This window comes from Calidris pugnax, unplaced genomic scaffold (genome assembly GCF_001431845.1).
Source record: "Calidris pugnax isolate Ruff unplaced genomic scaffold, ASM143184v1 scaffold11, whole genome shotgun sequence".
Classification (NCBI taxonomy): domain Eukaryota; kingdom Metazoa; phylum Chordata; class Aves; order Charadriiformes; family Scolopacidae; genus Calidris; species Calidris pugnax.
This window is the reverse complement of record NW_015090803.1, coordinates 8,081,722-8,097,608: the sequence shown is the minus strand read 5'-3', so window position 1 is coordinate 8,097,608 and position 15,887 is coordinate 8,081,722. Positions and strand designations below refer to the sequence as shown.

Below are 15,887 nucleotides of genomic sequence, written 5' to 3'. Positions count from 1 at the left end.
AAAGTTAACAACCTTACGCCCGTTGCCATATGGCTTCTCCAAACATTTTTTCCTGATGAATATCAGCTACTAGGACCAGGCTTATTTCAATTGCCTTCATACTGTGAATGAGTTAAAACTAACTATAAGGATACAATTCAAGAAAGCTTAGAAGAACAGCAGCTCATTTTGCCTCCTTCTTTGAACAGACATAAAGGCAAGATAATGTGTTAATTATCATTCATTATTTAGCAACAGAAGCCTTCTGTTTGTCAACCGCATGCTGCTACCAAAGCCAAACATTCCAAAAAATGCTCTACTTCTTTCAGCCTTTATCTTAATTTTTTTGCATTTTTAATTTTGCAGCTTTCCTTTCCAAAGAAGGGCTGTATCCTTATCCTCACTTTCCAGAAAGGGATTTTGAGGCAAAAAAAGAGGAAGAGCCCCTTAAAAAAAAAGTAAAGATGATAAATAATTTATACTTATATAACAACCAAGCACAAAAGACCAGATTTTAATCTCAATTACATGATAGCTACACCTGTAACTTTTTCAGCTGTCCTAGAAAATATCCCTGTAATTCCACCAGAGAAACATCTCTACAGTATAAGTCACATCAAGCAGAATTACATGCATTACCAAAGTCACAGAAAATGTAAATACAGTACAATTTACTTAGCAAGAAATGCATTAAATGGTCTAGAAGTGGTGGGAATTTTTAATCCCCTTGCAGCTCTAAGTACTCCCAGCTTGACCCAGGGCATCAGTGCATCCCATTTTCTTCATCAGAGCTAAAAGCCTGGGCTGTGGCCCAGTTTGGGCCAACAATTGACCCCATCAATTAACAGTCGAATGTCACAGCCCACTACATTCAGCAGTTTTATTTTCCTGTGTTTTATTAAAAGGGGCCCAAAGCTTTTCCTCTTTTTGTTTGATTTTAGACACCGTGGTTAAAGACGATGGGCTGGGAAACAGCACAGACCATCAGGATGCCCCCAGTCCTCCCGGAGTGCCGTTTCTAACCCTAATCTTTTATTCATCTTTCTGTTGCAAGGGCTGCTGCTCATTAGCATAATTGGAACTTCCAGAAGATAAGAGGAGAGGAGGCTAATCCGTATGAACCTACTGCACCTCCAAATGCAGTCCACGTTTGGATGCTGTGCCCAAGCCTCATTAACGCCACGCAGCTCCTCAGCTCGTACACCCTCGCCTCACGTTGCTCGTAGCTGGCTTACTAACAGCCTCGTGGAGCACACAGCAACTGTGGGACCCACGGACACCTCTCAGCTCCTGGGCTGGACGTACGCTTTGGCCACAGACCGGGGTGAGGCCTCATTACACATCATTCTGCAAATTTCCACTGGAAAGAAACCTGTGCAGAGTGAGCTCCAGCTGCCTCACCCCCAGTAGCGAAAGTGTGAGGCCCCAGGGCCTCGGCTTGGTGACACACGGGTTTGACCAGCACCTGCTTAAGGGCTTCTCCAGCACAAGCAGGGCCTGCACACACTCAAACAGCACGCTGTTACTTTATAATCATAGAATCATAGAATGGTTTGGGTTGGAAGGGACCTCAAAGATCATCGAGTTCCAACCCCCCCGCCATGGGCAGGGACACCTCCCACTAGAGCATATATAAGATATATCTTATATATAATCTTACATATTTCTATAATAAATCTAAGTAAAAATCACCAAAAAAAGAACTATTTACCATTTTGGCAGGAAAGTAAAAGGTAGTTTGTAGAAAATGCTAAGAGACAAAGGGCAAAAATAGGTCTCGCACTCCAACATCAGTTTAAGCTATGGCTTTATTATGGCAGAAAGTAGCGATTGCAATGACAACAGCTAAACAAGGAATGAAAGCTTTCTAGCAAAGCTTTCCTCTTTGAACCTGCCATTACTAAAAAAGAAAATAAAAAAATCTCAGTATTGCTCCTAATACTGAAATACTATTAAAATGATTTTTATCATGGAATGTTCGGACTCAAGGGGATTGTTGTAATAAATCGAAACAACCCGGTGTCATTATTTGAAAATGAACAAATATTTTCTCTAGTTGCTAAGTAAACTTGTCAAGAGTAAACTGATTGCAGACTCGGGCTCCGAGGTGATAGTGCTGCCACTGGATATACGAGTGTGTCAGTATCAGGATGGCAGACTTAACTTTAGAACTCTAATACTGAAAATGATACAGAAATGTGCCTATACAGAAGTATTGTTTTTAAGATCACATTTGAGTCACACTGAGTCTTAGACAGAAAAGGACCTTTTAACATGAAAGACAAATACTGTTTACTGATTCAAGGAGAAAGTCAATACAATGGAGTAGAAGGTAAAAGCAACCTCTTCACTATTTCCTTTTTGGCACTGGCCATGGATACACTGCAATGCAGATAATCAGTTCTTACATAATGGGATTCTAGAGGACAAGGACAATGAGAATATTAATATAGGAACATTTGATATGGGAACATTTACCTCCAGTTTTTACATCTTTTTGTAAGAAATGAATCTGTGATTTGGTGATTCAACAAACTGAAAGACGAATTCCCCCAAACACCGCATAACACTTTGACTTCAATATCTGTGTGTGGAGCATAAGGCTATAGTAAAAATAATTGATGGGAGTAGGACAGTAGCTAGAGAGACACTTTTAACCATGCTTCCATATGCACCAGCAATGCTGTTCCCATGTGATGCCTGGACATGCTAAAGGAAGTCTCCAAAAAATATCAGGCTAATTCCATCAATGACCTGTTTGAGACATTTCTATCTTACCTGTTGTCCTGAGATGAACTGCTGCTTTGTCATAACAGGTCCCTTTAGGACATCACTAGTCCCCTTGTTCTGACTGTTGGAACAGTAATGATCATCGGCTATCGTGATTTGCTCATTTTCTTCAGCTTCCAGCTGGCTCTGGTTGAAACGCAGAGAACCTTTCAGGATATCTTTGATCTGTTGTTGAATGGGAGGGGAAAGAACGTAGGTTAGAAATTTGGAGGAATTCTAAATATTCTAAAGCTTCGTGAAGCATGCTTTCATACACCATTTCCCCAAAATATTTACTTTGAAGACACAGGAAGTAAGTCAATATTCAGACCTATATTGGTTAAAGACATAAATATCAGTGAAATGTGGTTGTATCAGAGTCTGGAAAACAATTATAGAAGTAATCTAAAGAGAATGAAACTGTTAAGATTATTCCCTGCCTTGTTACAAGTTTAACATGTCACATCATTCCTCATAAAAACGAGGGAGCAGAGGACAGTATAATCAGAGTTACAGATGCTCAGCAGCATTCTCATTTTATGTACGTAGTATTTTTTCTTTTAATTCAATGACATTCAAGTGTCGTTACATTTAAATAATGGGGACATAGGCATGATTATTGCCTACCGTGTACATTTTGCATTAAGAAAAATGATGGTGTGGCTTAAGTCCAGAACTTGGTGTTGCACTGCCTCAGTTCTGGTTCCAGGCATCCAGAACTTTTCAGGGAGCAAATACCATGCAAGTCATTTGAACTCTTTATAGCCGAGTTTTACCTTTTCAAATAAAAATATGCCACAATGCTTGATGCATTGGTATTAGTAAAATAGCTAGAACAAGATAACACAGCAGTATACAAAAAGAAAGGATTAATAGCACAGAAGGATACAAGAAGGTTAAGTTTGGCTGTAATTATACCTGCTTCAAACCAGCCAAGGAAACCAGGATTTCATCTTCCTTTTCCAAGTGTTCTTGTAATATGACTTCCTGAATATTTCCTGCAACATCAAAAGGAAAAAAGTTAAGAGCAAAAATTCCCTAAATAATCTCTAATGTGCTGCTGACATGCTCTTAAAACAAAATCCTGTGACCTGTAAACACAATTTTGCACACAGACCAAGAGGCTGACAACCTTATTAGCTGTGGAGGTGAAGCCAGCCCAAGCCTGGCATTGCTGCCAGGAGGCCTCCAGCAATGCTGTGCTGCTCCAGGACCTTCTGCTGCCCCAACGTACCAATGGACTCAGGCTAGTACTGGCCCCTAGAAGAAAACAATGGCCTCTGTGGCTGACCGAGTCGCATGCGTCTTTGAACCTGCAAATGTTTTGGAAAGCACCCATGAACATTTACAAGAATCTGCTGCAGCTCACAGAAAGGGTTAGGGTAGGAGGGAAGCCATCTTCATCTTGATCCTGTCGCCGCTGCAAATAATGGAATGCTTTTTACAAAAATATTGGAAGTTTCATTCCTTTTCCAATCCCTTATTTTAGGTAAAAGACGCAGGGCTGAGCAAAGCTTATTTGACAGAAAGAGCAGTGCAGTTCCATCACTGCCAAAGACTCCTGCCTTCTGTACCTAGAGTGTTGTCCTCCGAGGATGCATTTCAATACTCTGATATATGGTGTTTGCAGAAGCCTGGGCTGGAGGCTGGCTACTGCATCAGAGCTGGTGGTGGTCCTCCCTGTGTCAGGGAAATCCCAGGCAAGACTCCAAAAGCTCTGCAGACTCTTCAGAGTACGTCAGGTTACTCTCCAGCCTCTAGCTCCTCCCTTCCTCCTCAATTCTTTAAGAAAATGGCAATGAATCCTAGTGACAGATTTACAGAATGAGACTGTATCTGTCAAATGAAAATGACAGGATACTCTTTCGTGGCAGTCCCATGCTGCATACACAAAGCTGAGCCCGAATCCTTCAGTGACACTTATTTTGGAACAATGCTTTGCTGCTCATCAATACCTGTATCCCAGGTGTTTCCCAATTAGAGCTTTGTCCTGTTTATTCACACCTGCATTGCATTTCTTTGTTTTTAAAAACATCCTACATGGTCAGGGCCCAAACCAGTGAAAAGCCAAAACTGTGGACACAGATCATGCTGACAAGGACAAATATGAATGACACTGCCAACTTTGACACAACATGAAGTTTCAAGTAAAAGCATTGAGCAATTTGGTGTAAGTTTTGTGTTTGCAGAATAAATAGCAAAAGAATGAAGGACTTTTACATTAAGTATTTAATTGTTGCTCCTTCATAGGAAATATTACTATATTTTGAGAGGAATGTTTTGTGTATATAAATGAAGTGGCCATATATTGATTTTTTTCCTTATCTGATGCTCTACATCAGTACCTGACAGCTTAATTAATAATTTCATAAAATAACACACATATCTTTCTGAAATGCAGATATCAATTTGGAACTGAAAACACCCTCCAACCTGTAAAACAAACTGATACAATGAATCAAAAAAATTGGTTATGTGATTTCTACATTATTCAAAATCAAGTCCAGTTTGAGGCTATGCTATAAATATCTATCTTATTGGGATAGCTGTTGTCATTCAAAAGTTAACAAAATGCTATGGTACTTAGGAAACTAATGCTAAGGTCAAATATTTCTGGCTACTTTCTTTTTTTTTTTTTTCCCTTCAGCAAGATTTCATTTAGCTGATGTGAAATGCTTTCTGCAGAGAAACAAAATATTTGTTTCAGTAAAGTTCTTACCAAAGGAAAAGAAAAGGTGAATTTTGCAACCTGTCACCTCATGGTCAGAGCAGTGCTGTGAGATGCAGGAGATCCCAGACTTTACATGATTCTGTATTTGTTTCAACATAGCACAAACAAACCTCACAAAGTCTCACAAAATGAATTGTCATACCCTAACTGTATGCTAGACCAAGTCTCAGAAATACTGGAGCTCTAAAATCAGTTGTTCTCTTCACAAGTCAGCCCTATTATGGCTGCCCTCAAAGAGGACTCACAACCTAAGGGATGCCTTTTATATACTTCATTAGAATTAATTTTGTGTAGTTATTGTCAAGTGAACAGATTCATTTAAGTTTGATAGATATTAGACCAGTAAATCAATAACTATTTGCTTAGTGAGACTGTGAGCAACTGCCCTGATATACTTTAAAGCCAGCTATAACTAGAGGAACAATATGTAGATAATTGCATTTCTGTTTGTCTTTTCCACAAAAAATAGAAAAACAATGGACCTCGTAGTGATTTGGGTAGCAACAGGCTAGCTGAGACAGCTGAAGATTTAATATGAAATGTACTTTTAATTTCTTGCTCTTACAGTTATCCCAAATTGTAAATAAGCTCACATGCAAACTCACCGCAGAAGTATTTTTTTTAAAAAATAAAGATTCCTATTTCCTCTCTCTAATTTCTAAAATTTAAACTGAAGATGCTATCATCCTCTGTACAAAGATGAAAGAGGAAAATAATCCACAGCAGCTCCTAGCAGGAAAATTAGAAAAGACTTATGCTCTTTGATGACTGAACTGCTACATATTGCATGATGGAGCGTGCAGTCACTGCTAAGTTCTGTAGCCAGGGAAAGGGGCTCTTCAAAAACTACCAGACTTACAGACCAAATTTCCTCTCTGAATGTGGAAAAGCTGGTATGCTTCGCCTAATTATTTTAGATGTTTATTAAGTAAACTAACTTTCACTGAAAATTTTGCATGCATTCAATATAGATTCTGCAAGAAACCTACTCAGACCTGCATTAAATGATGACAGGTAGTGGCATTAGTGGGAAAACCAGTCTGTTGTAAACAAGGTCCTCTCCAGCATCCCCTCATGCCTGTCCATCTGGGAGACAGACCTGCACCTCTTCCCTTCCACCAGGGAAGTGGGAGATAGGCAGAGCTACAGTCCTGTGGGATGGAGGCACAACACAGACTTAACTTTATGCTAACACAAAATCAGACGGTGGAGAAGACTGAACCTGGGAATAACTTTAAAGTCCTTGTTCTATTAGGTTCCTTGTTTTCTCCTGTACCACTGCCTTTTTGCAGTGCATCTCTCTCCTAATGATTTCTATTTTAAGCCAGTCTCTGTGGGGCCTTTCCAGGAAGATGACTCCTGCTGAGAGGAGCTAACTCGAAATAGCTGCAAGCTTTATTATGAATGCTGCCTTTTTACTACTAGTTCCTGATCAATGATTTGTGAACAATCCACAGTGCCAGTATCATGTTAAATCTACTTTTTTTCACTCTTGTTTTCCACTGCTGAGAAGGCAGCTCAAACTCAGAATGCAAAAGTACCTCCTCATTGCCAAGGTAGGCAGCAGCAAGGGGAGAGCTGAGTGTATTACTTCCCCTCCTTATTTTTCCAAAAAAGGAATGCAAAAAATACCCAAAGCTCCCATAAAATGTCAAGGCACAGTCAACTCTCTGGCATCATATTCCAGTCTTTCGTGTGATTGTTTTTATGAAATCAGGGTTTACAGAAAATGCTTCCAACATTTCCTGCATAGTAGACTAGTGATAACAAGACTTCTTTTTCACTAATATTAGAAAGTTAGAAGAATGGATTGGGAATTTAGCTTCTGATAATAATTTTTTTTTTCCTTAGGATCCTTTCATTTCCTTACGAGTGCAGCACAGGCTGGGATCTACCTGGCTGGGGAGCAGCTCTGTGGAAAGGGACGTGGTGGACAACAAGCTCATTATGAGTGAACAGTGTGCTGCTGCAGCAAAGAAAGCCAAGAGGATGCTGGGTTTTATCTACAAGGGCATCACCAGCAGAGAGAAAGAAGCCATTGTCCCACTCTCCTCGGTGTTTTTCAGGCCACACCTGGAATACTGTCTTCAGTTTTGGTCCCCACTATACAAAAAAGATGTGGACATGCTTGGAGAGGGTCCAGAGAAGGGCCACCAAGATGATCAAAGGGCTGGGAAGCCTCCCATATGAGGAAAGGCTGAGAGAATTGGGTTTGTTCAGCCTTGAGAAGAGAAGGCTTAGGGGAGACTTTATCATCATGTTCCAGTATATAAAGTGTAGCTACAAAGAAGATGGAGACTCCCTTTTTACAATAAATCACATGGAAGAGACAAGGGGTAACGGGTACAAGCTACTCTTAGGGAGATTTCAATTGGACACAAGAGGAAAATTTTTCATAATGAGAACAATCAGCCATTGGAATAATCTCCCCAGGAAGGTGGACACTTCAATCTCCCCATCACTGGACACTTTCAAGATTCAGCTGGACAGGATGCTGGGCCATCTTGTGCCAAGAAAGGTTGGACCAGATGATCCTTGAGGTCCCTTCCAACCTGGTATTCTACAATACTCTAAAGCTGACATCAGAAGAGAAACCAATAGCTAAGAGATGCTGGGAAGGAAAGGGTGGATTGTCAGTGGCCATCAGCAGCAGGGAGATGTTCACCACACAAATGGAAGGAAGAAACAGGCCAATGAAAGGAAACATTATTATAGGAATTCACTGAAAGTTGCAGGGAAAACTGTTAATTAGGTAATGATGGTGTGAGTAAGCTTCATTATTTTAATCTCCTTTTAATCCAAACTACTGGGATGAAAGTGTCTGTAGGGGCCCACCATAGTTGGACTTTCAGGACTGGCACATTTGTTGTAGAAAGAAAGTAGCTCTCTATCAGTTGAACTGTGTATTTTTGACCTTAAGAGTTACCCTCAAGGGACAAATAGGTGGTTAAAATTCATGGGGCATGAAGAATTACACTTGTATTCTTCCTACATATATACATATATATATATAGCATGACCAGAAACGGAAGTTTGAAAGTCATGCTATACAACAAATATTTATTTCCCAGTAGCCATTCCTGTATTCAGTTTAATAAATTTGTTAAAGTTCTTTGTCTACAAGCTGTTTTTATAGGTTATTTTACATTGTTATTCTTAACCAGAGGAGCAATCCCCTTAGACTCACTGGGCTGTGTTTGATGTGGCCTTTTTTACGTATGGCATTTCCAATCACACTGGGTTTATAAACTATGGATTATTTTATTTATGTCCCAACCATAAGAGAACTCATTTAGTACACTTACTTCCTTAAGAAATGCTAAACTATTTCATTTCAACTCAGAGCAGCAGAGTAATCTACATTTCATTTTATCCTTACACAAATGTCATAACCTTTCATCTCATCACGATACATAAAACAAGAATTCAGTACTATCTTGCATACAGTTTACAAGTGCTGCATCCAGATCTACACTGGGCAATATATCAGCCTAAATAATGAGCAATTAAGTCAACTTTCTCCTCTCCCTCCCCCACTGGAAATGATCTTTATAATGAGATGCATCCTTGTAACAATTGCATTACCTGTTAGAAGAGGGTTGGATGAAGTCAGTCTAATTAAGCCTAAAGGTGCTATTGCACACAATAACTAAAATTATGCTAGCAACTATATCCCAGAAGTTTTTATTCCTCTATTTTTATATTTTTCCTTCCCTGTTCATGGTGTTTGCAATAATCACACAAAAAGATGGCTTTGAAATGTGTTTCATAAGTCTTCCAAATAATATTTGCCTGGGAGATGCCAGGCAGTATAAGTGTTAGAATCTCACTGCTGGATGGCTGTGGCAGGGACACATCCTGTGATCTCATCCAAAAGACTACCTTTCATTTTTTGATTTCTGTGATGCCGAAACTTTTGGGTATTTTGTAAATATGTACAGTTATCTACTGGCTACCTATGAAAGCCAAGAGCTGGCATGTCATTCCAGTGGCAGAATGCTGGTGGTGTTTAGAAGAATGAGGGATGAAAACTTATCTTCCCCTGTCCTTTCCATAATCCACGCTGCAGGGGCAGAGATGTACTGGAATACTGGTGAAGGACATAGCAACATATTACAGATAGCAGAAGTCACATTAGAAAATGCACCATAAGAACTACCTAACCAGCCCTGTACAGGTAGCTCAGAGAAGGATTTATTTGCTTTGGCTTAGCAGAGCCAGTATGGTTAAGCATCAACTTACTAGGTGTGGATCAGAGCCGAGAGGTTTTTGTGATGTTGCTTCCAAGACAAGAAGTGACTTAAAAACCTGGATATTGAGCAATGTGTTTCTGAGACCCACCTGACTGTCTCTCTAGCAGCTGACTCAAGTTTAGCAGTACCAATATGAAGATGAATTTAATAAAACCAGGCAGATTTATGCTTCTTGTGTATAACTGGGTACCTTTGCACATATTTCTAGGGTGCTGCATAGAACCCTGTGAGCTAGTTCTTTGCAGAGCTGGTGTGAGTCTGCAGGGCTTATTAGCTGAGGCTCTGTGGTGTGAGAAAGCAGCTAAATTGCTCCTGAATCTCAGCTAGCTGGGAAGCAACCTTCTGCATTTACATAGAGTTGCCCTTAAGCAAAAGCAAGTGTGGAATGACCTTAGTTTCCCTACTTTCATAACCTGATAAATTGCCCATCAGAAAAGAATAGTTTCTATATAAAGATCCCCATATCCAAGTTAATACTGAACCAATGTTCCTTTAAATTGCCTCTTGTGAAAAGGACTTCCTGTACTACATGTGTAAGTATTTGGTAAACTTTCACATACTTGGAGGTCTGAAACTGTGTCTCTCTTGGAAACAAATGAGAAGTTCTTCTGTCTCAGAGAACAGCGATGGATTGGTTCCTGTCCCTTTTAAACAGATGACATTTTAAAATTCAGCACTCTTCTCTCTGGAACAAAACTGGCAAGCTCATAAACATCCTTCACAATCTCTCATATTAGTACTTGCCTAAGGAGGATTGATGTTTCTCTAGGGTTTTGATTTACTTTTTGTTAAGAGGCTGTGCTACAAACCTGGGCCAGTGCTGACATGTTCCACAACCTAAAGACACTAAAATAGCAGACGATGTCAGATGGGAGTGTCATTAACTGGCCATTTAACAACACTGTATTGGCTTGAGCCTGGGACGTAATGAACGAGGCTCTTTGACACCTTCCAGATGGAATTCATGTTGGACTAACACCTCAAACTCAGTTCCATGTCAAATGTGAAGTGCAAGTGAGAAGCCTTCCAGCAGATACTGTGGGGCCTTCTGAGTGACGTATGGGTGCATATCTGTTAGACAAATTATTCATGATCTGCTCTAAGACATCAGACAGAAGTCACATTTACCAGGGAAAGTATTCTGTTGAATGCACTTGCTAGCTTGATGCTTTTCTTTCCACATAGTGAAAGAAGGGAGGAAACAATCAAAATTCTTCAAAAAGTACATAACGTTATGACAGGTTATAATATTGTAATGCTTAACTGGTATATTACGGCTTTCTGAATCATTGAGCCTTGAGGTATTTATGTGCACTAACAGAAAAGTACCTCTCTGAAAGGAAAATGCTGAAGAGCATTACCATAATACAGAATGCACCAGGGACAACATTATTTCCTGAAAAAGGCCAGTGTGTGTGAAAAAGAAACATCAAGAAAATGTAGCTGTGATGATGTTGGAGCAGTAATAACTATGGAAACTATACTTTTTCAGAAGCAGCTGAGCAATATTCTGCATTTATATTGCGAACAAAGCCGCAGGACAGGCTTACAAGATTGGATGTGTCTTCATTTCATTAATGGAAAAATTGAACACTGGATTTCATTTTTTTTTGTTTGAAAGCTATGACAAGCTTGTGAAAAAGGATGAGAACAGAAGTAAAATCAGCTTTCCTGTCTGGCCATTTTACGTATAAAAATTTCAACATTTGTCCCTTGGAGCAATAAAAGACATGCTACCTTAGCAGTTTTTCAGTGGTTAAAGGAGAGGGGGAAGAAAAGTAAAGCTCTTAATAAGGCACAGCCCTAAGAAGGAGACAAAGATCAGAGAATGGCTTTCCCCCTTTTTTGTCATCAAAAACCTACTTCTAATTTCTACACACAGTGCTAAGTAGTAATATTTTGGAGCCATCATTCATTCCCATGGTAACATCCCTTGATATTACCAGCAGTTAATTATGTCGTTGCTGTGTGGTACACTGTGTGGTTTATTTACGGAAGGAGATAAACATTTAATGAAAGCATCTTTGAATATATGAACAAAATAAAAACTGCCGTTCCATCCCTCTGGTCTTTCCTCATGCTCTATGCAAAGAAAATGCAGTATTAGCAGATATCTGCTGAAACCAACAGAAATACAATGTTCTTGGTAAAGAAATGTGATATATGGCAAAGAGAAGAATCCTGCCCAAGTTTTTAATTAAACAAAATTATTTTCTAAAAACATATCATATAAAAATATACTTGGAATAACTGGATTTGATATAAATAGATTATAAATTACTAGGGATTCAAAATGGAATAGATGACTTCACTGTTATTTTGATTATTTCTGACCTACAACACATGACATCTCTGTCATGAAGTAACTGTCCCTGCCTGTCATCAGGATCCCCCTTGTAAAGGAAAGAACCTGAGGAAAGACAGGCAAAAATTCTGAATTGTTTTACTGGAAGCTGCAAAAAGAATGTTCTATAATTGTTTGACATGCCGATTTATAGTGCCAACTAAATAATTATGCGGTGAACAGTCACTGGATATGCGTTTTTATAGGCTTGAATTAATACTGTTTTGCTAAAAAGTGACCTGTAAATATAATGCAGTCAATACAGGAAAAAAGAATATTGGTTGAGGAATAATGTCTGAAAAAACTGTTTAAAATCTCAATATAGATTATAAATTACTAGGGATTCAAAATGGAATAGATGACTTCACTGTTATTTTGATTATTTCTGACCTACAACACATGACATCTCTGTCATGAAGTAACTGTCCCTGCCTGTCATCAGGATCCCCCTTGTAAAGGAAAGAACCTGAGGAAAGACAGGCAAAAATTCTGAATTGTTTTACTGGAAGCTGCAAAAAGAATGTTCTATAATTGTTTGACATGCCGATTTATAGTGCCAACTAAATAATTATGCGGTGAACAGTCACTGGATATGCGTTTTTATAGGCTTGAATTAATACTGTTTTGCTAAAAAGTGACCTGTAAATATAATGCAGTCAATACAGGAAAAAAGAATATTGGTTGAGGAATAATGTCTGAAAAAACTGTTTAAAATCTCAATCTAAAAAAAGTGTTGTTTTTTTTTTTTTTATTAAATAAGAATCTTAAACTTTATACAATTTAAAAGGCAGGCCTTAGACTAAAGACTGATTTACAGTTCTTTTAAATGTTGTCTAACTCTTTATTAAAGGAATTAGTTCTGGAAGGGTCCTCCAATTTTACTTATCAGTATGTTTTTATCAATATGATGGCTACGTCTGCAGTTAGAGTGGCAGAAGAAAACAGCGTACACTGCAGAGTCACCTGAAGTATTCAGCTAAAAAGCCAAATGGCAAGAAGTGAATGTTAATATAATCAAATGCAGAGAACACACACAGAAATAAACATATCCTGATTATACCTACAGGATAAAATCCTCTGTTTAGAAAGCTGTGATTCACCACTTTTCAAAGGTCATAATGGATTATCACCTCAAGATACCATTGTATCAGAGAGCACTAATGCGATGCTGCATTAAAAATGCTTAAAAAGAGGAATGGCACATAAGAGTAGAGAGATGACCTTCCCTTTGCTAAGTAACCACTTTGCTGAGCCCAGTGCTGGTACAGCATATCCTGATATGATTAACCCACTTCAAAAGGCGTATGAAAACCCTGAAGAATTCAAAGGAAGACCACAAAAATGATTAAGTCTAAAAAGCAACCCCTATAAAATGATTGTGAAAGTGTCGTGCCTAGCAAAGACAGTGTTGAGAGATTGCTTAATCACAGTGTATAGGTAAGTTAAATGAGGATTTTCAACCTTGCTATCAAGAATGCTACAAGAGCCAAAAGCTGGGTGATGAAGTCAGAAAAATTCAGCCTCATGGGAAGAAGTAATATCCTTGAAGTTCAGCGTCCTGACAGATTACAAGAGGAGTGATATAACTCATCATTATCTATTCTGTGGTCTCTGAAATGAAGCAATTTTCATGGGCAGGAGATACCTGGGAAAGAATCAGACTGGGTGCAGTAGCAGCCCCTGCTTTTCCTTGAAGCCCCAACTTTTCCCTTAACCCAGAAATTACCAGATACAGTCTGAGTTTTATTTTGCTGCCGTTGCCTGAAGCCCCAAGCAGTGGATGGACACTGAAGATAATCCTCAGGGGGTGTTCTGTGATGCTATAGAGAACCCATTTTCTTGGACTGCCTGCTGGCATGTGCTGCTCGGATCACAGAGATGAATGTGATGGACAGATTTCAGGTCAGAAGGGATTTTGCACAGGTCAGACCAGCAACAATCCTGGCAGCTTTTTTCCTGTCTGCTGCTGGATACCAAACCTCATCATTTTGCTACAAGCACAGAAGCTGTGAAGGTTGGTGGTATCTCAGGCTCTCTTGTGCTCTGTTTATCGTGCATAACTGTTAATCTCTATAGGATTTCAACGCATTAGTGTAACCCAAATCTACAAAGTTAATAGCCCATGATGTTGACGAGACATGCAGAAATATTGTGAAGAACTACAGGGAGTGGGATTTGGAAGAAATAGGCTGGAAGACTGAGAGCACTACAGGGGTGCACCCCTGCAGCCCAGGCTGTATGGGAGATGGCTCTCACTCCCCAATGCTCTCGGGAGGCTACTGGCCCTAAATGTTTTTGTTTCTAATGTATTTAGGAAAAAGAATGTGACAGCGGGATATTATCACAAATCTTTTGCTTTGATTTCATGGGTCCAGTGCTGAAATGCAGACTACTTCAAGTGTTTTTGTCTGGGCTTACTCTGATCTCTCGCCCAGAGCCATAGCTGGTGAAATGCTTATGCTTGTACTTGAACTGATGCCCTCGCTAAACACTCCTGGTCTTCTTTCCTAAAGGAAAGAAACTTCAGCTTTTCTTCTTGACACAGTAATCTTTTCCCCATCATTTCAGTAGGTAATAATTTATCCCTTATCTCATCATTGCTCATATACCCTCACAGAAGCAATACGATACATCAGACTAAAGCTGTTGGGGTTAGAGGTTTATACTCGGCTTTTGAAGGCTGTGATTCCAAACTTTCAAATAACACAATATTTACAGCTTTTCCTAGGCTCATAACAGTGGCTACTAAAACACTCACATGAAAGAAAATGAAAATACAAGTATAATATGGCTTTCACATCTGATCTTTTTGACCTTAGGCAAACTTAGGTACCATATACTTAGTTTTACCCACTGAAACATTAAACCTTAATTTATTTTGCTTAGATGTTGCAGGCTATAAATAAACTGTAAAATTATTGCAGTTGTGCCCTGATTTCTTAACAACAGTGCTTTTTCACATAACTAAATATACTAACTTTTGGAGTTCAGTTCAAAACAGTTTAAAAATGCAAAGCGTAGCTAAGCATATTTACACCTGAATTGATTGAAGCTTTTTGTTTACTTTCTCTGATTTGTCTTGGCAATATGAAAGTTGAACTTTAGATTGGAGTCTTTGCTGATTCTGTTCCCAATGTATTGACTTCCATCATACTACGTTTCTCCTGCTCTGAGCAAAATATTACAAACTAGCCAGCCTATAGTAACACATTTTCATATATTGAAGGTGATCAGCACAAATTGTGAAGATGCTACACCTAATGAAAGCGTATGAATTTTATACAACTATGACTGCACTCACTGAGTATCATTCTGGAACTGCTGAACTGCAGACAGGCTTAGAGAGTGTAAGATCACATGCTGTGAGCTCCAGCATGTCTCTTACATGCAAGAAATCTTAGGAACAGACAAAGAGCATCTGTGCCAAAACGCATCTGCTCTTCCTTTTAGGATCATCAGTGGATATCATATTCCCCAGTTTAAAAGTATGACAACATAAAGATACAGTAGTTGGCAGCATCTGATAGGACAACTGGGTACATCAATTCCATCTTCTTCACGGCGTCTAAAATAATATAAACTGTACTATGTAAATATTATTTTAGTTCTAATACAAACATGAAAAGAGCCTTTGCAAAGATTTACAGGTTAATACAGGGTACTACACTTACCAAGATGTGTGTTCATCATCTTTGCACAGTATTTGCACATGGCTTCCAAGTCGTTTAGCTGTCCCTGTAGAAATGAAATCTGGGCCTCCAGTTCCTCCTCCTGCAATTAAGAGGTTATAAGCATTAAAAAGCACCTTTTT

General features: G+C 39.1%; 1 protein-coding gene across 4 annotated transcripts in view; it reads right to left on the bottom strand.

The window, feature by feature from the left end:
- Positions 1–15,887, bottom strand: part of TBC1D5 (TBC1 domain family member 5) — a 278,265-nt gene that overhangs the window by 6,645 nt on the left and 255,733 nt on the right. For all 4 annotated transcript variants that reach the window (XM_014937837.1, XM_014937839.1, XM_014937838.1 and 1 more), the window contains 3 exons: positions 15,748–15,847; positions 3,667–3,746; positions 2,758–2,934 (listed from right to left, as the gene is read on the bottom strand). In XM_014937837.1, coding sequence (XP_014793323.1) covers positions 2,758–2,934; positions 3,667–3,746; positions 15,748–15,847 — 357 coding nt within the window. The remainder of the gene's footprint in view (positions 1–2,757; positions 2,935–3,666; positions 3,747–15,747; positions 15,848–15,887) is intronic.